General features: G+C 39.3%; 2 protein-coding genes across 4 annotated transcripts; one reads left to right on the forward strand and one right to left on the reverse strand.

Moving 5' to 3' along the window:
- Positions 1-4292: 4292 nt before the first annotated feature.
- LOC138044773 (vacuolar-sorting protein SNF8-like) lies at positions 4293-11158 on the reverse strand. 2 transcript variants are annotated; one of them, XM_068891198.1, is made up of 9 exons: positions 11018-11158; positions 10885-10935; positions 9369-9507; positions 8946-8998; positions 7270-7321; positions 6887-6956; positions 5365-5419; positions 4920-4994; positions 4293-4439 (listed from the first exon to the last, which is right to left on the reverse strand). In XM_068891198.1, exons 1-9 carry the CDS (start codon positions 11069-11071, stop codon positions 4347-4349), a joined length of 642 nt encoding a protein of 213 aa, XP_068747299.1. In that variant the 5' UTR covers positions 11072-11158; the 3' UTR covers positions 4293-4346. The 2 variants fall into 2 exon arrangements, with proteins under 2 accessions (XP_068747299.1, XP_068747293.1); XM_068891192.1 differs by having other exon boundaries at positions 5278-5419.
- Positions 5555-23507, forward strand: LOC138044764 (SAP domain-containing ribonucleoprotein-like). Of its 2 annotated transcripts, none has more exons than XM_068891189.1 (11): positions 5555-5580; positions 11160-11301; positions 11655-11754; positions 17505-17677; positions 17798-17841; positions 19490-19553; positions 19667-19746; positions 20044-20107; positions 20196-20264; positions 20667-20747; positions 22268-23507. In XM_068891189.1, the coding sequence occupies exons 1-11, from the start codon at positions 5570-5572 to the stop codon at positions 22304-22306; spliced, it is 867 nt and encodes a 288-aa protein (XP_068747290.1). In that variant the 5' UTR covers positions 5555-5569; the 3' UTR covers positions 22307-23507. The 2 variants fall into 2 exon arrangements, 1 of the variants encoding a protein (XP_068747290.1); XR_011131507.1 differs by lacking the exon at positions 5555-5580 and having other exon boundaries at positions 11159-11301; positions 22268-22691; positions 23023-23507.
- Positions 23508-23527: the final 20 nt, after the last annotated feature.

The following is a 23527-nucleotide window of genomic DNA, read 5'->3' on the forward strand; positions in this document are numbered from 1 at the left end:
CGTATTTTCTTAGGATCGAGAGGGTAGTGGAACTGCGTAGATTTCTCTGGTGGACACAGTAGAATCATCAACTTAGCCTGCAATGGCGTCGAAAGTCATGCAACGCGAATGGCGTTTTAGTGAATCCTTAAACAAAATATACCCTTATGGAGCTCAATAATGGAAAGTCAGTTGGATAAACTAGGCATGAATCTCAAAAGCGACGAGTACTGGACTTCGACAACAATCTATCGCCCGTCGAGACGAAATCAAAGTGAGCAGTATTTACCTGAATTACATGGTAATTTGACACAACTGAGTTTCTTGTCTTCACGCACGCAATGAAATAGGAAGAGGTCTTCGCCTCTAAGGGCAAATATGTTGTTTGTTTCAATAAAATTTTCGCTGGAAAAGGATTCTGTGGTATTTTCTGCCTTTGTGAATTATAATATCATGTTGTGTATTGAATTTTCGAGCTTAAGGTTCAAATGTGATATGGGAGAAGTTTTTTAGTATTTCTCTGGACTGAGGAAGGGTTCACAGGCCTGTTGGAAGCGTGCTTTAGTTTCAACAAAATGAGCCCCAAAATCAGTGAAAACTTGTGACGCAGATGAATAATAAAGTAGCTGCTATTTCCAAAATGATGGAATTACCTGGTGATAAATAACGTCGTACGCGTCTTGGAGAGTAAATTTTGACTTTGCATAAACAAGAGTTGGGTGATTGGGATCTTTGTTTTGACTTCGCTCATTTCACTGTCAAACTTTATAACACTTGACAGGAAATGAAACTTACAAAAACGATCATGACTAAAACACCACACGAGTACATACGAGTAACATACGAGTAACATACGGAACATACGGACACATACGAGTAACATACGACTAACATACGAGTAACATACGGATACATACAACTAACATACGGATACATACGACTAACATACTGATACATACGAGTAAAAAAATACGAAAATATACGAGTAAAATTCATACCAGTAAATGTTTATGCAAAGTAACGACAACTTAAGTAAAATATTACGCATTACTTCCCCGACTAAGGAAAGTTTACGTTACAAGAGCAAAGGTATTTGATATTAAACTGGTGGCCTGGGGTCATGCCTGGTAATCTGATGTGCGCAAAAAATAGCCTGTCGCGCAGTGGATGGTCTTCACGCGTTAGTCTTTACCGTGCACTGAACAGATTGAAGAGCGTAATAATCAATTGTCTGACATACAGAGTAAAGACAAAATGTTTTGTTCTATTGCCTAGTTTTGCAGGTTTAGTGAAACTTTAATTGCCAATCAATACAACAGGGTTTACATACCGTCAATAAATATTTAGTGTTGCAAGGAACGTTTCAATATTTCTTGAATTGTTAAGAGCTTTTGACAGCTTTAATAGCTTTGTAATTCGTGATATCTTGATGCGAAAAATACATACCCCTTGGACCTCTGATATGAAGTGTGTGTGAGTGAGTGTGTTGTAGTGGAAGCATGGGACTTGAAGCGTGACGTGAAAAATGAAAAAGGACTGGAGAGAGTGAGGTTCGCTTTTTTGCTTCTCGTTCTTGTTATCGTGTTGTGACATCGGATTATTCTCATCGAAGGATTTAGGACTTAAATACAAAGTTGTGTTACAATTGTCTCGTCTCTGTTTACTTGCTAATTTCCCCGCGAGCACGATTACAGTGTGGGTGGGGGGGGGGGGGAGGAAGGGGGGTATTTATACCACCCCCTCAGGGTTTTGTAAATGAGGTGAGAAAGGGTTGGATGCCACCCCCCTCAAATTTTACAAATTTTGGAAAGGAGATTTACTCTGTTGCTGAAACTTTAAGCAGCTGTTCGTTTATTCCTTGCGCATTTTTTAATGTGTCAACTGTTCCCAAAATTCGACATTTTAAACATAATTCTTCTACATTTTTACATGTACATGGTTTTTTTGCCATTAAAAAAGGCAACTAAGGTGAAATAGTGAAATCAAGATGGCGGATCTGATGACGTCATACAGCGTCAGCGACATCCAAAATATATTAGGGACCTTAAGATCTACGACGGCGACGTCGACGAAAACGTCACCTCAAAGTAGAACTTCGCTCTAGTAAAAGTCTTTCGCGATTATTCCATCACGTTCACCTCGTACAATGTGGGCGAAGTTTCCTAAAAATAAATTGGTACGAGCGGTTTCAGACTAAAAATAGAGATTGAAAGAATCTCTGTTGCATGCTCACGTTGTCGTCAAAACCTAAAATTTACTGATTTCACGTCGTCGTCATGCAGAGAACCGCAAAAATATGAGCTAAGATCCGTGCTGCACGTGCAGCACGATTATTTATGCTCTTTTAACCAATGATATCATTGTTTTGTTGCGTTGTCGTCGACGTCGTCGTCGTATATCTTAAGCTCCCTATTGTCATCTTGCAGCGCAAGCTAAGGGTTTTGCACTCCATGTGATTTGATTTTACTGTGACTAAATGTAACGAAAGCCTTGGGGGGGGGGGGGGGGGGAACGTGTTTGCTGACGTGCAAAAATGCTTGCAAGGCTTATAATTAGAGCTTAGTTTATGAGAAAAACACTCGTATTACTCGTATGTATTGGTATGTATCCGTATGTTAGTCGTATGTATCCGTGCGTTAGTCGTATGTTAGTCGTATGTTAGTCGTATGTATTCGTATGTATCCGTATGTTACTCGTATGTTACTCGTATGTTACCCGTATGTACTCGTGTGGTGTTTTAGTCATGATCGGTATCTTGCCATCATTTGACACAGATGCTTCACTGTTTGGCTAGTAAACATGCCGCGGTAACATAATCACGGCGCCCGCTGAATTCCGGCCATGTCACTTTCGATTTTGCAATTTACTTGAACGTAGCAAAAATCTCCCAAAATGTTTGTCGCTGATCGTAACTTTTTATATTCTATATTCACGGTTCAAGATTAATTTTGTTTACATGTCGTTAATATTTCATTCTCGATCGACCGTCCTGGAAACTTCCTTCTGCTCTTTCTGAAAGCTATGTATCAATAGTTATTTGCTTTTTCATCAATATTTGTTGTGCATAATGCAAGCTAAGAAAATCTGTACCTTGCTGAGTTCGCATTTGTTAGCGTTAATAGTATTTTCGGTCAGATGTTTCTGTTTTTTATGAGGGGTTTATTGTTTTGGTCTCCCATCCTAACACTAACCCCGCGAAACAGGGCTTGACTTCAGTGAAGTTTAGTATTACAAATCTGTCAGATGCTCAGAGGGCACACTTGTGGTGCAAAGAAGTTGTGAGGGGACTTGAAAATTATCAACATGTCAGCCCAGAAGCCAATGTTTCTGGCTTCTCTTTTATTTGTTATTCTTCAGAGACTGGAATGCTGTATTTCAATACCACACAATTCAGTGCCTTCTGATTTTCTGTAGCACGTACCACAGGCAACCCAGTGTATGCTTCCCAGAAGCATCTCGTTATTATTAGCTTCACATTTCTGTCAATGGAAAATGGCTGGCTGCTGCCTTTCTAACATCATGAAAGTTCTGTAGCTTATTGCAGTTATTTCAATTTTGCTTGATTAAATTAATGTGGAGAAAGAGAAAAGAGGAAAAAAAATGAGTTGAAATTAAATAGAATTTGTCAAACTTTGTCATGTGCACCACTTTGAGGCTTTGGCTTTAACTCGCAGTACATTTAAACACCACTCTACAATGAAACAAGAAGAAATTGTTTTCCTACTGATGCAAATCAATGCAAACAAGATTCATCAATAGGCATCTCATTTATTGATATTGTAGCTACATCTAGACTATCACCAGCCTCGTCGTAGAACAGTGATACAGGTGGTGGTGGAAAAGGCAAAAAAAAAAAAACCATAATAAGACCCCTGAAAACAATGTAAAATCCTTACAATTCATTTTGAAGGACAGAAAGGTTATATTCAAATTAATCTACAGTCAAGTTGTTGTCACAACTGCAAAATTGGCAAGTGTAGCAAGTAAGAGATGCCGTTGAGTGACATAGCCTTACAATTCATGCCTTTTATACTAAAGCATGAATAGAAGCATGCAAATGCCTGCTACATAGTAACAACCATATAGCAACTGCAGTGTGTGCATTCCAAACAAGAAAAATAAATACACAAGTTATGCCCCAAGAGTCTAGCATCGAGTCATGCACTGGTCTTATTAAGGCAACAGTGACTGGGTGGTCGCACTTGGATAAAATAGTAGGGCTTATTGATTTAGTTGCATAGTCTATGCCAGGATTTGGTGCAGTGGCAAATTCAAAGGGAGTAAGGGGTTACAAAAAGGAACATCCTTTATCATTCCTGGTGTGATTACAGGTCTTCATTTTTCTGTTTAGTAACTCTATATACAGCTCAGGTTTCTGGAAAGAGGCCTGGAAACCAGTATAATCTTTCATTGGGTGCTTGGTCATCCACCCATGCCATCTCTTCATGAACCATGTGATCCTACAACACATGAACACCATGATTAAAACAGAGAGTCTCACAACTGATTGTCATGTAGTTTAGCAAAATGATGAACACAAGAATTTACTTTTTGATCAGACTGCATGTAGCAACTCAAATGTTTGCCATTACTGGTTTTGAGTTGAGCAATACGAGCAAAAAAACCCCACAATTATGTGCTGGGCATGTTACTCTATGAAAGAATCAGCTCTTATGTATAGACAACAAAAGAGCTACAACTAAATGCTCTAGCAGGCTATGGGCGTCACAGTGGGCATGATTAAAGCATATAACTCAGACATATGAGTACTCTAAAAATATCTGAGGGCTTCTTGACAAGAGGTCAGACTCTGACCTTTCTGGTTCAGATTGTTCTCAATCTTGCCATTCAAACCAGGCCCATCTTCTCCATTACAACATGCAATTGAATGTGAGCAAAGACTAGCAAACCATCACAGGTTATGATAACAACTTGCATACCAAGACTTGCATTGCACGATCTCTTTCCCAACCCAGATCCTTTGTCAAGGTTGCAACTGATGTAAAACCACTCCCCTGAAAAAACAAAGACTCTTGAGTTTGTCTTTTCTTCAAAACTGACATACACATCTGCAAATTTAAGCCTGACATCTGCTGTTTGTTGTAAAGTGGGTACTACAGTACATGTAGATCTCTCTGCGAAGAACAGCAGAAAAGCGTTATTTTTTATACAAGTTTGCCATCCATGAGTTTCACAGGCTTTTAGACCAAGGATGAGACAAAAATTCTTAGAGGATCATCACTAAGTCTGTTGCTTGTGTCTCCATAACAAATATGACTGGCAGGTAGCAACAATAACCTGTGCAAGCTGTAGTGCAGCAGTATCATCCATACTCAGCTCTCCTGGCACTGACTGAACAAGACGCTTGTTACCGACAGGTATTACCTGGAAACCACTCCCCATCACGTGAAGCTTTTTAATAGCTCGTGCCAGGTCATCCCTGGAATGAAAAAAAGGTAGCGGCAAGGCAGCATTGTTAGGGCATTGGACTTGCAAGCAGATGTTACAGGTTCCAAACCTGCAATGGCCATCTACCGAATTACTAAATTGTCTCTGGTCATCATGAATGAGATCCCGCCACATTTACAAAATGGAAAACTGGTAACACCTTTTCAGTCAAGTTTCTTACTTATGTTAATTTGTTTCAATAATTTATTATCGCTACTGGCTACACCTGGTTGTACAAGCTGTAAGCTTTACAAACCATGTCGACTAAGTAAAAGTAATACACTGTTCATGTACTCTCAATAAACAATTTTTTCCGGGTGTATTGGTAACTTAGCTGTTGGCTCAACTACATTTGTTCTACCGGTATGTCAAACAAATTACCGATATTTGTTTGATGTTACAAAATTGTGGTTGAGCCAAAAGAGTTGGTATTTAGCCATGGTTTTGCACAAAACAAGCCTGTTGGTTGGCTTGTATGACTGAGGAGAATGAGAGCCTTAAAACTAACTTCTCACGCACCTCTGGAAGCCATTGTCAAGTTGACTGCCACCAAGTGAGTATTTATTTCCCAAACCAACTCCGCCTAGCATGGTATACAAATGGAGGCACAACTACTGTAACACTACACAGCATAATTTTACACTGTAATGTTAGAAGCTGCCAAGGTTAATATTAAATTCTAACAATCTGCTGTAAATATAGAATATCCAAACCAATGCTGATGATGTTCTCTGAGTAATATGATGGTTGGGTGGGAACTAGCACTCTGAAATTTCATTCAGCAAAGGCGGACAGCGACAATGCAACTGGAAAAAGCAATGAGCAAGTGGCTTAACCCATTGATACTTCAAACGCCCTATGATCCCCCCAGTTGACAAGTAAAATCATCTGGTGTTAGACAGAGTAAAACCTGTTAAGTCTCACTCCCAGGTGTCAATGGGTTGAGGCCACTTGGCCAAGACCCCACAGGTGTGTGAAAACATTTTCCGCTTCTTTCGTTCCTCGGACAGTGGAAAATACAACTTTACAACTTGTAGCCTTGTTCTCCCTGAGTTTGTCATCTGTGCAAAAGTTGTATAGTCAAATGCAGCTACAAGTATAGACATTTCAGGTGTAATGTGCGAGTCTGGGAATTTACCCTCTTGGACAAAATAAAATGAAAAATTAGTAGCCCCATCCCCCTAAAATCAATGATGAATCCATGCTCAAGTTGAAGCCCACCATTTTTTCATCATTGAAATTGGGAGGGTGGTCTTCATTTTCCATTTGAAATGTCCAAGTTTGTAGTTGCTTAGTGGAAGGCAGAAGGACATCTGAAGAAATCCTGTGTAGGGTTCTGATTTTTTAGTTGTCCTTAATTCTCCTGTCGCCAAGCAATGAGTTTCCCATTGTACAGTCAAAACCAGTTACATTTTCCTTGTGAACTAAAAAAGTAAAACCATGTTGTCATTGCACTTACTCAGTGACACCTTGTCTTGACTTGCTTGTCTTCATTACTTTCTTGTGCAGATCATTCAAAGCCATTATACCTGGTACAATGCAAAAGAATAGTAATTTTGTTAGATAAAGGTACACGTACAGTAGGTGTACTTCAGGGTGATCTTAAAATAAGCATTAATATTATACAATGTAGCATCCAGCTTTGTAACCCATTTGACACCTGAGCCCCACTGGACCGCCCCCAATGAAAAGTAAAATCGTCTGGCATTAGACAGAGTAAGTCTCACTCCCGGCAGTCAATGGGTTAACTAAGCTCAAGTGCTCTACTGGCAGAACCAGTTCTAGATGTTTGAGGGGTCCTCGTCAGGGGGTGCATATCCAATAGTTTTCAAAATCACAAACCTCCATTTCTTGGTCTTGTTGCCATGCAGATTTCAATAATTTGGACACCAAGCTGTTAACGAATGAAAAAACAATACTGTAGAAACTTGTGTATGAGATGCACTCGTAGATAAGCCACACCCCCAAATTTCAAGCAGGATTTTGAGAAAAAAAATAAAAACTTGAAAAAAGCACTCTGGCAAAAAAGTCGTGTGTTGTTTGTGATAAACTTGCCAAAATCTAACACTGTGCATTTGCAGTGACCTTAAGAAGTTGATCAACTCTTAAAAGGCCTATCCTTACTTGGGCTAGATCACAGAATACCCTTCCACTTAAATGCATGGCCCCGCAGTGCCAGACAGAATTGCTTCATGGTGTTTTGTCATGAAATCTACTTGCGTCATGCTCTGACATGCTCGTTTCAGTGATTACCCACAGACATCTAATTTGCATACGGTTTAAGACAAATTACTGTGCATCATATCTCTTTCTTTAAACGTGGCGTCAACAACATTGCCTTGTTGTAGCTTTCATTTTGTGGTTTGATTAACTACATGTACACTTTTCCGAAATAGTAGTAGCTTCCTGATTAATCCTAAGCACTCATTTCAATGATTAGGCCTAAGTACTCTTGTAAAATTTTAGCACTACACACCACACTTTTCTTGAGATTGTGTGAAGAAAATAGCACTTGTTTACTGATTACAGTTTTTCACTGCGGGACTGTGGACCATAGTCTGAAGTGTCACCCATCTCCTCACCCAAACCCGCCCAAGGGGCAGTCTCCCTTGCCTACCTTGCCCCTTTGGTGGGTTTGGGCTTACACTTCAGAATATTCATACTCATTCACTACGGGACTTTAGACCGCAGTGGCAGTCCTTTTCTCCTGCTTGCAGTTAAGTCTTATAATATTCATATTCATCACTTATGGCACCAGGGTGACAAGGTTAAATGCAGCTGTAGTAAGCTTCTAGGCGGACAGATATTCTGTAATAATAATTGCTCCTTTTATTTCCCTAATTCTTGGGACTGACAACACTTGTCTTCATTGTTAAAGCCCAAAGTTGAAATAAAAACGATAACATTTAAACGAAAGTAAAGCCCAAGGAACGATACAATATTTTTGTTTAAACGTACTGGTAGTAACCACACAGAATATTCATTAAGTCATTTACAGAAGGAAGTCTGCACCGAGTCACATTGTTCACTGCAATGAGCATGGACATCAGCTGTGCGTGTATGTCATGTTTATAAAGACGTATGGAAGCCATCAATCGCAGAAAAATGTGTCGCTAAACGAGAGTTTGATAACCCCATGGACAAACACGCCATTAGCCTTGTGAGTTCTCCCAAATGGCATGGTTTTTTCTCGCATGCAGGGGAGAGATCAGTGATCGGTTGACGAATATGTTTTATCTTGATTTACTGAAGGTCTTTACTATTATTTGTGACCCCACACCAGCCAGTTTACTCCCTCTGAAAGAAATGGTCTCATATATAAACTGCGCCCATGATTTTGAGCCCAACATTTTGGCAAAAAGATGCTGCTTATACATGAGTTTTTAAATTGGTAATTTAACACAAAGTTTAGTGAACCTTCATGGATAGCCAAAGATTAATGGCTTTTTCTAAGATGATAAAATTTATCATGGTTACTTTTTTATGTAGCAACAACAACTGTAACTAAAGTTACATACCTCGTAGTAAAAATCTCCAACACCAAGAAGCTCTGCCCAAAATCCTTTGCTGGCTGAGAATTTAATGCAGAGAGCGATAATATTGATCAATACTATGAAAAGCTTAGTTACAGGTGGCCAAATGAGGTTTTACCAAGGTACACGCTCCTGCAGCAACTTTGAAACTTGACTGTACTTTTAAGTTGGTAAAAAGTGTTCTGCTGTGATAATGCCAAGGTAAAGTTGGGGAGTAAAAAAAAAATAGGTCAACACTTTCAGAGGGTACAACATTTTACTCATACAGTGTAGCTCCAAGGAAGAATGTAAAAAATTCTCATGCTGTCCATAATCTAATTAAGGTTCACATCAAACAGATTCAATCAGAAGATAACATAAAATTACATACTGTACGAGGAGAAAAAAAAGGAAGGTCATGTTACATACATGCCAAAGGGTCAACACCAATACGTGCACACATTTGCTGAAAATGACCCCTAAACTCTGGATTTTTCCTGATTTCCTGTTTATACTTCCCAGCAAAGACTTCCAGTGATGTTTTAAATGATTCCAGCTGTTTACCCATCTAGAACAGCAAAATATTTACTGTTTCAAGTTTGATACCATAGTTGAATTTCAAAGTTTGTTTTGCTCCATTTTAAGCAACTGTTACTCTGTACATCACACCCCAGTAGTTCAAAGACTAGATAACTTCATGCAGTGGATACATGTAAGTCACCACCAGAGTAGACAATTTACATGTACAGTACTTCACATTAAAATTTGGCCAAGGTTTGCATACATGACTTTACTTAGATGAGCTAAGAGTGTGAAAGTGAGCAAGTAAATACTGAATTTTCTGCATAGAATAAAACTGTTGGCAGTCTCACTTATCCACTGGACAAGTATTATTAAGTAAAGTATGATCGTCCGGGTGAGTGTAGTCCTGAGAAGGACTGTTTGAGATGACATTGACTTAATGATATGACTCCTGGGTTCAAACCATTTACAATTGGACAAGTATTATTTGAACAGATGGGTCAAGCTGTATCCAACTCTGTCTCTTTTTTTCTTGCCAATTTGGGAGGAAATGCCTAGCAGTTCAACTGTCAGCTGTCTCCACAGGAGATTCACCTGCCACTCACCCTTGAGCAAGATAATTTCAAGAAAAAGGCTGACACCAAAACTAAACAACAGCTACATGTACATGTAGCTGCAGTAGTAGTTGCTTGATATTAAATAGGGAACAAAAGACCCTTTGTATTGACAGCCAGTGAGGCTCTGGTTGGCACATCAACGACAATACAATGGGTGACATCAACGAGATCTTCCCTGTAATCACAAGGCATTTAACATTGGCTTTGTACCTTACAACTCCAGTATGTTTAAGCAGTTCTATAGACCCTATGCAAAAATGGCTGCCTTTGAATTATTCTTTTGTTCATATTCAAAATAGCCCAACTAACCTCGTTTTTGAGAGAAAAATTCTAAAGAATTTGTTATCCCGAACGAGGTTAGTTGGGCTATTGTGAATATGAACAAAAGAATAATTTAAAGGCAGCCATTTTTGCATAAGGTCTATGGGAATTCATCTTTGAAGTGGAATATTCTAAAGGTAATTGCAATTTCGCCCGGTTGGTCGGTGTACTTGCAATTGGAAAATCTCGGGAAGGTGCAAAATACAGGTTACAGGTAACAAGTCACAGGTCATTGTTACAACCCTAACCGTTTACCAATGCTAATGTTAGGTCTAATGTTAGCTTAAATGAATTTTAAGGATTCTTTCTGTATTGGTAAAACAATGACCTGTGACCTGTGTTTTCTACCTTCCGGAAAATCGCGTACCAAATTCACAAATGATACAAATGTTAGCAACAATGGACACCCATCCGGAATTTTCCATCATATGATAAGCACCCATATTCTCGAATAAATGATATAACCTTGATATGAATTGTAATACCTGAGAGAGCTGGATATCTGCTATTTCGGTTCCCTTTGTCGCATACTTTTCCTGGGGAAAACAACTAGCGAAATTATGTTTGCACTTTCTTGATTAAAGTAATGCTTATATACAACGTAAAGCATTTGCTTACCTTAGCAAGACGTTGTCTGTTAATGGCACCGACTCCTCCGGGACCTCTACGCATGATGAAAGTAGAATTTCCTTCCCATCCACTATTGAATGAATAAAATTCTAAATTCTACCATTCAGCTTGAAACATCCGCCATTTTCAGCAGTAACAAGAACACAACGAAAGATACGTCATGTACGGCTACTATCCCACAATACACAAGGAGTAAAAAAACACGTGCGCAAAACGTTCGACGAGTCAAAATGGCGGACGAAGGAACGTCGATTAACATCAAGAAATTGAAGGTAGTTTTATCTCTTTTTTTTGGTTGTAAGGCAGTAATTATTCATTTCATTTCCTGGGCGATTGCAGAATACCCGTCCACAAAGTTGAAGAAATGTTATTCTCATCGTTATATCTAGCGAAGCTTAGTTTGTTCTTAGCTTGTGAAATGCACTTTTGCTGATCACCACAACTGTGACATCTGTTTCTCAATAAGAAGTTAAGCTTCTACAGTATGTGGTCTTTTACGAGTTAATTTAATGTGGTGTTAATGAATCTGCATTCTATCATAATTTACATTGTAGCTTGTGTAGATTATTCCGGTCACTCAACTTAAGTGAAGGCTTTCACCCATAAAATGTTACGGTATTTAAAGGTAGCTGACTTAAAGAAAGAGCTTGCAGACCGCGGTCTCTCAACCAAGGGCAACAAAAGTGAACTTCAAGGAAGACTAGAGAAATGTGTATCAGGACAAGGTGAGCTGGGTTGCTTCTCACTGTTTTATGGAAATAAATTATTTGTGTCACAAAAGATGAACGATAAATTCATTGGGTGGGTTAAAGAGTAGATTTCTTTCTATTCTGTTTAACAGTAGCTTGAGACACCTTATAAAAATATGTGTGTTTCATTGAAGGAGAACAGGTCCTAATTGTAGCCATTAATTGCAGGAACTGCTCCGAGCCTTTCAAAAGTTAACCGCTGACCAATTATCTTAAACAGGCACTACACTCCACAACTTAGGCCTACACCAGCCTACATAGCCAGACACAACCCTATATAGCCATAAACAACTGTACATAGCCATACACAACACTACATAGCCATTCACAACACGACATAGCCATACACAAGCCTACATAGCCATATACAAAACTACATAGCCATACACAGCACTACATAGCCATACACAAGCCTAAATACCATACACAGCACTACATAGCCATAAACAACACTACATAGCCATACACAAGCCTACATAGCCATACACAACACTACATAGCCATACACAACACTACATAGCCATGCACAAGCCTACATAACAATACACAACACTACATAGCCATACACAACACTACATAACCATACACAACACTACATAGCCATACACAACACTACATAGCCATACACTACACTACATAGCCATACACAACACTACATAGCCATACACAAGCCTACATAGCCATACACAACACTACATAGCCATACACAACACTACATAGCCATACACAACACTACATAGCCATACACAAGCCTACATAGCCATACACAACACTACATAGCCATACACAACACTACATAACCATACACAACACAACATAGCCATACACAAGACTACATAGCCATACACAAGCCTACATAGACATACACAACACTACATAGCCACATACAAGCCTACATAGCCATACACAACACTACATATCCATACACGACACTACATAACCATACACAACACTACATAGCCATACACAAGACTACATAGCCATACACAACACTGCATAGCCATACACAAGTCTACATAGCCATAAACAACACTGCATAGCCATACACAGGCCTACATAGCCATACACAAGCCATACACAACACTACATAGCCATACACAAGCCTACATAGCCATACACAACACTACATAGCCATACACAAGTCTACATAGCCATAAACAACACTGCATAGCCATACACAGGCCTACATAGCCATACACAAGCCATACACAACATTACATAGCCATACACAAACCTACATAGCCATAGACGACACTACATAGCCATACACCAGCCTACCTAGCCATACACAGCACTACATAGCCATACACAACACTACATAGCCATACACAAACCTACATAGCTATACATAACCCAACATAGCTGTACACAACTCTACACAGGTCTGCACAACACTACTTAGCCATACACAAGCCTAAATAGCCATTCACAACACTACATAGCCATACACAACACTACTTATGTATGCCTATGTAGGCATGTGTATCGCTAGGTAAAAGCCCCTATGGGGAGCGGTCAATTAAGTATGCTAATTAAGTATGACTAATTAACCCAATGATTCATTCGCGTGCGCTGTTTTGTTGGGCAAGATAACTTGGGAAATTTTCGAGGTTTTGCATTGGAAAGCGAGCGTTAAAAATAAACCATATGCGCAGTAAATGTACACAAGATACTGAGTTCTAGAATTAAGTTCACCTTGAAGAAGAAACAGTGAACTTCCAGATGATGTAAAAATATTGCTAAAAAGTGATTCAAAACACGTCCTAAGGCTCAACTGAAAATGTAAAGGTAGAATTTTTCGAAGCAGCGCGCGTTAAGCAATCAAGAAAGTTTTTGATCGCTAACTAAACAAAGCGCTTGAAAAATATTTATTATAACTCAAAATATGCCGTATGCTATTTACAGTTAAGTCTAACCACTCAATGGATAAAAATTGTTTGAAATTTATTCCAATCGCTTTGTTTTCTTGCAGGTATAAGTGCAAAAAAAAGGGAAAAAAAGCCACTGCCGAACAAAATTTCACCACGTGTTTTCTGCTTGTCAAAATTCACAAAACCGCAGGATTAATTTAGTTAGTTGATCACTATCATGTTTCATGAGGGAACAAACAAGGTCAAATTGTGTACAAAAATGCTCTTTCGAAAACTTTGACTGAAAGATAACTTACACAACACAAGAAAAACAACAGAGAAAATCGCTGGAAGTTTTCTCGCATTTGCAGAATATAAACGCACGATCGGATTGATTTATTTGTTGAGGATACCGATCTTCCGAGGTATACCGAAGGCGAAAATTCCTTCGATTACAAATTTGTTTTAGGAAAAAAAAAACTTGTTATTTGCAAAAAATCCATCGGTTGATCAATACAAAGCTAAATTCGGGAGCTAATCAATGCCCATTATGACGTTAATTGCTACGAAGGCCTTTAATTCTTCGCGGCTTACTCGATGAAAAAAGGGCAATGCGCTCGGGGATTTTAAGAGTTTTTGACAGGCATACCTACTCGTTTCGTTTACCATTAATTCCCATGGATCATCTTCTATGAAAACTAAGAAAAATATTTAATTCATTACGATTATCTAAAACGAAATAAAGAGCAGTAGCTGCCACGAAATCTGGAATTTGAATATTATCGACCTGATCATTCCAGCGAGCTTCATGTTTATCATCGGTCGCTTGGTTTTCACCGTCTTCTTCGTCACTTTTAAAGTCATCTAAATCAAAATTGTTGTCTCTAGTATCCCCTCCTCTTACAGGAAAACCATAAAAGATCCCTTAGATCCCTAGATCCTCCGAATCCGAAAAAAAAAGCATGAATATCCTCATCGTTTGATGCGTAATTGGGCGCATCGGCTGTTGTCTCCGCGTAATTTGATCGCGCGGTCGAAAGGGCAAAAAGCCAGCCCTTGTGAGGTCTCTTATCAGCTGTCAAAATATGCTCACAACACGGCAAATGATTGGTCAATTATCCTACTAAATCTCCATAACAACAGAAAATTTAGATTTCCTAAGGGAGACTGGGTAGAGGCCTAAGATCAACTCCGATCAAGACGCCATTTTGTACGGCCGGTTGAGGCCGGTTTAGGTATTTCAGGGGTCATCGCGCGCGGCCGGTTGAGGCCGGTTTAGGTGTCAATGGGTTAAGTAGTGTTGTGTATGGTTATGTAGGCTTATGTATGCCTATGTAGGCGTGTGTATCGCTATGTAGGCTTGTGTATGGTTATGTAGGCTTGTGTATGGCTATGTAGTGTTGTGTATGGCTATGTAGGCTTGAGTATGGCTATGTAGTGTTGTGTATGGCTATGTAGGCTTGTGTATGGCTATGTAGTGTTGTGTATGGCTATGTAGGCTTGTGTATGGCTATGTAGTGTTGTGTATGGCTATGTAGGCTTGAGTATGGCTATGTAGTGTTGTGTATGGCTATGTAGGCTTGTGTATGGCTATGTAGTGTTGTGTATGGCTATGTAGGCTTGTGTATGGCTATGTAGGCTTGTTTATGGCTATGTAGTGTTGTGTATGGCTATGTAGTGTTGTGTATGGCTATGTAGGCTTGTGTATGGCTATGTAGTGTTGTGTATGGCTATGTAGGCTTGTGTATGGCTATGTAGTGTTGTGTATGGCTATGTAGGCTTGTGTATGGCTATGTAGTGTTGTGTATGGCTATGTAGGCTTGTGTATGGCTATGTAGGCTTGTGTATGGCTATGTAGAGTTGTTTCTGGCTATGTAGGCTTGTGTATGGCTATTAAGGCGTGTGTATGGCTATGTAGTGTTGTGTATGGCTATGTAGGCTTGTGTATGCCTATGTAGGCTTGTGTATGGCTATGTAGGCATGTGTATCGCTATGTAGTGTTGTGTATGACTATGTAGGCTTGTGTATGGTTATGTAGGCTTGTGTATGGCTATGTAGTGTTGTGTATGGCTATGTAGGCTTGAGTATGGCTATGTAGTGTTGTGTATGGCTATGTAGGCGTGTGTATGGCTATGTAGTATTGTGTGTGGCTATTTAGCCTTGTGTATGTGTATGCCTATGTAGGCGTGTGTATGGCTAGGTAGTGTTGTGTATGGTTATGTAGACTTATGTATGCCTATGTAGGCGCGTGTATCGCTATGTAGGCTTGTGTATGGTTATGTAGGCTTGTGTATGGCTATGTAGTGTTGTGTATGGCTATGTAGGCTTGAGTATGGCTATGTAGTGTTGTGTATGGCTATATAGGCTTGTGTATGGCTATGTAGTGTTGTGTATGGCTATGTAGGCTTGGGTATAGTTATGTAGGCTTGTCTATGGCTATGTAGAGTTGTGTATGTCGATGTAGGCTTGTGTATGGCTATGTAGGCTTCTGTAGGCCTGGGTAGGGTTATGTATGGCTATGTAGAGAAACGTATGGTTTTGCAGGCTTGCGTAGGCCTGTGTATGGTTGTGTAGACTAATGAGTAGTGTTGTGTATGGCTATGTAGCCATATGTAAGCCTGTGTAGGGGTGTGTATGGTTATGCAAGCTTGTTTATGGGTATGTAGTGTTATGTATGGCTATGTAGGCTTGCGTAGGCCTGTGTAGGACTGTGTAGGATTGTGTATGACCACGTATTGAAACTGATCAGCGGTTTACTTCTAAAAAACTCGGAGCAGTTCCTGCAATTAACGCTATGTGGTCCTAATTTTGTTCAGATTGGGTGATTTTGTGGTCTTGCCAAAAGGAATCAAGATTTCCTCTGAGAGGGACACCTAATTATATTTGCATTCAATAGCTGCCCCAAAGATTATTTTGTTGTTTACAGGGGCCCCCTCACGTGAATTCTTGCATGCTTATTGATCTCGATCTGATGACAGTCTCTTTTTGTCACACGCTTAGTTTTCTAGCTTTGAACCCTACGGTTAACATGGGCTAACTGTCGAACTAGTAGTAATCCGAGATTACTACTAGTATTTATCTTCAAGCTCTCTATACAGTGTAATCATAACACAGAAGAGGCCAGATCACTACCCTAGGGAATACAATTTACATCCCCTACTTTCTTTAATGGGGACATAGTTTTTCAGTGAGTGATTAACCCATTGACTCCCAGGAGTTCCCCATTGACGAGTAAAATCGTCTGGCGTTAGACAGAGTAAAATACTAAGTCTGGCAGGTTTCGGCTGGTTTGTACGTCAATGGGTTAATCAATATTTGAGTTCTTTAACATCTTACTAGAGTGCTGTAAGATGTGCCTACACTTTATCTTTTGTTTAGAAGAAAACCATGTGAGGCAGACTGTATATTCTTGGGGGGGGGGGGGGGGGGAAGAAGGTGGCGTCACTAATTGGGAAGATTGTGAATCAAATCAAAACACATGTAAGTAGATGAAGAACCAAAAGTGCAACTCGAGTCTGGGAATTGAACCCCAGCCACACCAGTGGAAGATTGGTCCTCCTATCTCTTCACCAACCCTGCTCCTTAAATTGTGAGGTAAAAACAACTAAACAGAGCTAGCAAGAGAGAAGTGAAATGTCTGCCTTTAGAACCTTGAGTTTTCAAGCCTGATCCCTTTGTACTGTACGTGTATAAACAGCGTGTCACCTTTTTTTGTATTCGCAAATCAGAATTGAATACTCTTTTCTGCATGGCTGATTTCATGTGGAAATGAAGGCGATGATGTAGATGAAATTCTCTTTTCGTTGTAGCTGGAGACCAGTTGTGAAAACATGCACATGAAAACATTGACTTTTGTTATTCATACATGTAAATTAGGCGTAGTTCTGAGCCAAGATGAAAGTGAAGACATAGTTGATGACCACGATGTTGAAGATGAGCTTGACAATGATGCAGACGACTTGGATGATGTTGATGACAGCGAGGAACTCTCAGAACATCTAGGCACTGAGGATTTGGATGAACCAGTGAAAGATAAGGAAAATGTCAAAGTGAGTTTTGCATTCACTCCTATTGTGCTTTATGCATGTCATCTAACACGTTTTGGCAGGTTGTTTCATCAATATGATTGCTTGTTCTGTTATTCCATAACGTCTTTTCTTTTTTTCCAGGATACTCCAGTGACAGAAGATCAAGAAAAATCTTCCAGCATTGCGTATGTATTTATATGTTGACCGTTATATGGTAACATAAACTGTGATTTATCGGGAGTAATTGTCACTGATCGGTTGTTATGGACAAGTATAACAAGGAGTAGGGGACTTACACTGTAATAAAGTTCTAAACTGGTGACGTCATAAAAATTAAGTTTTAAAAAAATTATGGGATTTGTTAGGGTATTTTGGAAGGACAACTTCTGTAAGTCCTAGGTGCCAAAAACTAGCATTATGGGGTAAAATCTCTCTCATACTAGTCCTGTTTTGCTCTGATGACTCTGTACAAATCCTGCTAAATTTGACTCGGTTCATAATGTTATGAATTAAGAAGGATTTGTATGGAGTCGTCAGAGCATAACTGGGTTAATAATAAAATCTCAAAGACGTTTTGCCCCGAAATGCTAATTTTTGGCGAGTACGCCTTTTGGATGTTGTTCTTTCATTATACCCTGTAAAATCCCATAATTTCACAAATTTAAGTTTATGTCACACTTAGAGCTTAATTAAAACATGCTGGAGGGTTGTTTCAAAAGAGAGTCTTGGGTCAATAACAACAAGTGAACTTAAACATAAAAATGAGTTAACACTAACTTTTTGTTGTCCAAGTGTTTGTCATCCACATGTAAAGAGTGAAATGATATACTGATATATATATTGTCACTGGATTTTACTCTGGTCATTGTAGTTACTGGTTAGAAGAAATGTGATGTTGTTGCTTTAATGTTGAGTTGAAGTCATAATATTATCAGCCATGAAGGTATTTGGACACCAGTCTTATTTGATCAAGGCAAAATTTAATGTTAGTGATAAATTTCAGAAAACATTTTATGCTGAAGAGACTTTCTATTCACCCCTTATCGCACTCTGCTGCGGCTTAAAACTGGAACAACTTACTGTGATTTTTATAATCTGCGGAACTCATCTTCAAGCCCCAACGGCCAAACTGCGTTTAGGCTTCCATCATTCAAACTTCCAATGCCAACTACAGATGATGAAATCAATTGATGCGTGACATCAATCAGCATCTTTGATTCCCATGGTACATTTGACTGAAGACTTTTTAAAAACATATCATAATGGTGTTCGAACTGTGAACTAAACAAAAACTCCAGTTCACTTTCCAGAGGTGGAGTCGATCTTCCCGGCTATGTTTGGAAATTTGATTGATGGAAGCCAAAATGCAGTTTGGCCATCAGCGCTTGAAGATAAGATGCTGCAGAATTATGAAAATGGCAATAAGCGAGGATGACTATGACTGCTATGAGAAAGTTGTCCAAGAAGATAATTTTACGATCACCTCAAGTCGTTTAGCTTGGTAAAATAATGTGTATGATGCACATTGCATGAATAAATTGATATGAGTGTTGTGGATGTTTGGAGAGAACATTGAAAATCTGTCTGCAGGTTCTCATGTCCTCCACTTAACCTCAAATTTGGTCATTTCACATTTCAAAAATGTTAAGTGCTTGTTCAGAGCTTGCAAAGCCTTTGTTTCTGTTCATTGGACCATTTGTTTTGTGCAGGCATTCTCTTGTCATAGTTGTCTTTGCTTAAGCTCCTTTGTATTGTTCTTGACTGCAGTTGCCATACTGGGTCATCTTGAGGTTTGTTCTATCATGGCTGTGTTAATTTTTCTTATCTTTTCAGGAAAAAGACACCTATAACATCCCCAGGAAAGAAGCCTGATCAAGTAACATTAACTGATGAACAGGTACATGCAATTGGGCAAAAACATTTATAAATGTCTATGTTACATCTATGAATGGCACTATCAGGATTTAAAGGGTTTGGTGGCTTAAACAGTGCATTTTTTTGTTTCAATAGAAAAAAGCCAAAAGGTTGTCAAGATTTGGTTCATCCCCTCCAAGTACAGAAGCTGAAAAGAAGCAAGCCAGGGCCCAAAGGTGAGTCAGGCAGGACAGGCAAAGCTTTTGTCAAAGCTCCCTGAAGCTATTGGTCTTGGTGCCCTTGTAAATTTCAATTTGGTCTTTGCTTAATCTTCCTATTGCCTGCTGTGTACTCAAAATCTGGCTTCCATGTGGTTTAGGTGATTTTACTTAATCCTTCGTTGTGTCAATAATCTATTTTGAAGCCAAACAAAAATGAAATAGGCCGTCCTTAAGTCTTCACCCAATACTGTGTGACTGGTGCCAAAAAAGGTAAAGATAAAATAAATCACCATTCACATGAATTTCTTTCAGGTTTGGTTTGACAAGTGCTTCTAGTAATGGGGCTCTGAAAAGTGCTCCAATTCCTGCAGCAAAGGTAAGTCTCAGAGTTATGCGTTATGTTTGTTGGCATAGCATTATTTGTTACCAAAAGTAATGCTTGATACTTAATTTTTTAACGACAGGGTGTAGACATCAATAAGCTGAAGAAAAGAGCTGAAAGATTTGGAGCAGTTTCCCCCATGATGTCCAAGGTACAGATTGATAAGTACCTAATTTACACTCCCAAGGGCAATACCTGTGATCAAATTCACCCATTATAAAGTATTGATTGGCGAGAGATTTGTTGGGCAGTTAACTGAACTGACATTCGCGAATTGTTGCAATGTAAATGTGCAGAAAAATGAAGCTACATGTACATGTACTGTACAACATGAAGATATCAGAAAGTTGTTTTTCCCTTCTGATCCCATTTTTTCCAAGCAACTTGCAGCCATTCATTGCACAAATTACTAATGAATGGTTGCAAGTTGGAGCAGTACTGTGCATTTCAAATGAAGGTCTTATCATTGCAATGTACATAATTTTATGCAGCCCTTAATTTAACTCTTGGGTAATTGGTGTTTAGTCAGAAATGTGTTTTTTTCAATCCACAGCTTGAAGAAAAGGATAAAATATTAAAGAGGAAAGAGAGGTTTGGCATTGCCACTTCAGCATCTTCTGGAGATAGCACTGATGTAAGTTTTATTAATAACTGCATCAAGCTTATGCGAGGAAAGATACAGGTGAATCTAAGGATTCTAAGAGGAGAGGGTTGTTTGCCAAATAAAGATTTTCTTGATTGCAAAATTCATTAATAATAGTTATTATTATTGATTAGGGCCGTTTATATGAGAGGAAATAGGGCCGTTTATACGAGAGAAAATAAGCCGCGGCCAACTCTGGCCGCAGCTTGCGTAAGCCGCGAAAGGAACTATTTATACGAGTATAAACTCCCTGGCCAGGACAAGCCGCGGCTTGAGAAAGCCGTGAACGTGGATTTTGTACCATTTATACGGGGTGTTCGCGGCTTACGTAAGCCGCGGCCAGAGTTAGCCGCGGCTTATTTTCTCTCGTAAAAACGGCCCTAATATTAAGCCGCGGCCAACTCTGGCCGCAGCTTGCGTAAGCCGCGAAAGGAACTATTTATACGAGTATAAACTCCCCGGCCAGGATAAGCCGCGGCTTGAGAAAGCCGTGAACGTAGATTTTGTACCATTTATATGGGGTGTTCGCGGCTTACGTAACCCGCGGCCAGAGTTAGCCGTGGCTTATTTTCTCTCGTATAAATGGCCCTAATGTGACAGGCAATCCAGCCAATGTGTGACAGCCAATGTGGCCGCCATGTGATTAAGACCTGCAGACTTCATGACCGTTGATAGATGAGAGAAAATACAAACCAGAAAAACTATTAATTTTATTTCAAGCAACGTTTGAGTTGGAGTTTGATAGAGGAGGGAGGAGAAGTTTGTTCTGGGTCGTTATTCTGCTTTTCCAAACAACCAGAAGTTGGTATTAATCCTTCAAAAAGACCTAACACGTGAAGATCAGTCCACATGAAGTGTTACGGTCGTGATTATAATTATTAGGAACATAATAAATTATTATATAAACACCAATGATATACCAAGTGAGCTTTCGCGCGAAAAAAAAGGTAATATCTTCACACGTGAAAAGACCACTGTTGCTATGGTTACATGAAAATCGCGCCTTTCGATGCCTTCGTGAAACGATTTAGTATTTCATTGATGTTTGAAAGAATATTTGAAAAATATTTCACTCGTTCGCTGCGATCACTCAACACTTGAAGAGAAAATTCGTATCTCCAAGCGGCCATGTAATATCCTCTGTTATACTTAACAATTATTCCATGAGCGCGCGTTGGATATGAGATGATAGATAGCCAACGAGGCGCGTAGCGCCGAGTTGGCTATAATCATCTCATGTCCAACAAGCGCGAGTGGAATAATTGTTTTATTAAAAACGCCCCCAAAATATAGAAAACTAGACTACAATAGAAATAAAAAGGCCCAAAAATCACGCATATGCTTGCCGTGTTTGTAGATCATGGTATAATGGCTCATAACCTCTCGAATTGCATTATCCAATGATCCAGTTTTTAATAAAGTCTATTATACATTAATTTGGTTGCCAAGATTAAGGGGGAAGGGGGCTTGATACGCGACTTACAGAAAATTTGTATTTTTTCTTTCCACAGGCTAAAAAGAAAAAGAGAGCTGAGAGGTTTGGGCTTTGAGGCAGTGAACTTGAGAACCACAAAGAACTTGACAGAAAGTTATTATGTTATCTTACGTAGATATGAAGCCACTGTTTGAAACGTCTCCACGGATATGTAGGGTAATTATGCGGGTTCCTGTAGTATGTACAACCGGGAACTAGTCCGCAAGAACTTCGTAAAGGCTGCAGATATTTGAAAACTATTAAGGGTCTGAGACGAGTGTTTAAGAAGCGGGTTGAAAATTGCAATATCGTACATGGAAATCCTGGCTGGCATCAAGTTGATCGTCGTGAACATGCGGGAGCGGTCCCTGTATTTTATCATGAATCGTTGTGGCTTGGCTTTTTAATATGACGAGCGTCTTCCTACATGGCTGGTTGCTTTTAGAAGTTCTTTTTATGGCGTAAGTAAGGATACTAATCTATCTTTAATCATGTTAATATTATTTCATCGTTAGAAGTGTTGGCTCATCTGTCCAGGGAATGACGTTTGAAATTTTTGTTTTCTTGTGTACTAAGCGGAGCCTTTGATCGTAATTAAGTTCCGCCGGGCCCTTTAGCGGAGAAAGTCTGTCATTCCCAAGGAAATTTCGTTACATTTAACGTACCCTTGATGATTCAAACGATTTCGTAATTCAGAATCATTTTATTTACTGTTCGACCGTTTTTTCAGCATCTGCGCCACTTGTATCATTTTTAACCGCCCTTCTCTCTTCGGTAATTTTATGAATACAGGGAGTGTTAGAGTTCCATTTCAATGTTGGGATACAATTTGGTGTTGAATGTCGCAAAACATCACAGTGAGAGCTCAAAACTCAAGGGAAAGTGGATGCATCAGCAGTTACGCGTGGACAAATTATCCGCCTCCCAGTATCTGAACATTTTTTAATGTCTTTTAGTTTGCCACTGAAATGTGTAATTTTTTTACACCTTCAGGACTTTTAAATAATGAGTCTTGTCATCTCAATCTTGTCGTCTTTTATTTATCCGTGCGTCGAAAGATGCAAACATGAACTTCAACATTTCCTTTAAAGACATCTTATATTATTTTGATGTGTGTGCAGCGAGGTTCCGAATCTCTTCGTGTTAATATCAATATCCGATTTCGACCGAGTTAATTGTAGCAAATTTCCTTATTAATTTTTTGAAAGTTACTGTTGATTTCTTTCGTCGTTGTATTCTGATGATACTCTGTGCAATAAAACTTCTTTGACTTGAAAGTCAGTGTGTCGACGCTTTT

The sequence above is a fragment of the Montipora capricornis genome, chromosome 1, assembly GCF_036669925.1.
Source record: "Montipora capricornis isolate CH-2021 chromosome 1, ASM3666992v2, whole genome shotgun sequence".
Taxonomy (NCBI): Eukaryota; Metazoa; Cnidaria; class Anthozoa; order Scleractinia; family Acroporidae; genus Montipora; species Montipora capricornis.

Coding starts and splice junctions, on each gene's coding strand:
- LOC138044773 (XM_068891192.1), bottom strand. CDS start 11,071: ATGCGTAGAGGTCCCGGAGGAGTCGGTGCCATTAACAGACAACGTCTT. Junction 9,508..10,884: donor CAGATATCCAGCTCTCTCAG/GTATTACAATTC, acceptor TTGCTGTTCTAG/ATGGGTAAACAGCTGGAATC. Junction 4,440..4,919: donor ATCGTGCAATGCAAGTCTTG/GTATGCAAGTTG, acceptor CATGTGTTGTAG/GATCACATGGTTCATGAAGA.
- LOC138044764 (XM_068891189.1), top strand. Junction 19,747..20,043: donor AAGCAAGCCAGGGCCCAAAG/GTGAGTCAGGCA, acceptor AATTTCTTTCAG/GTTTGGTTTGACAAGTGCTT. Junction 20,748..22,267: donor CTTCTGGAGATAGCACTGAT/GTAAGTTTTATT, acceptor TTCTTTCCACAG/GCTAAAAAGAAAAAGAGAGC.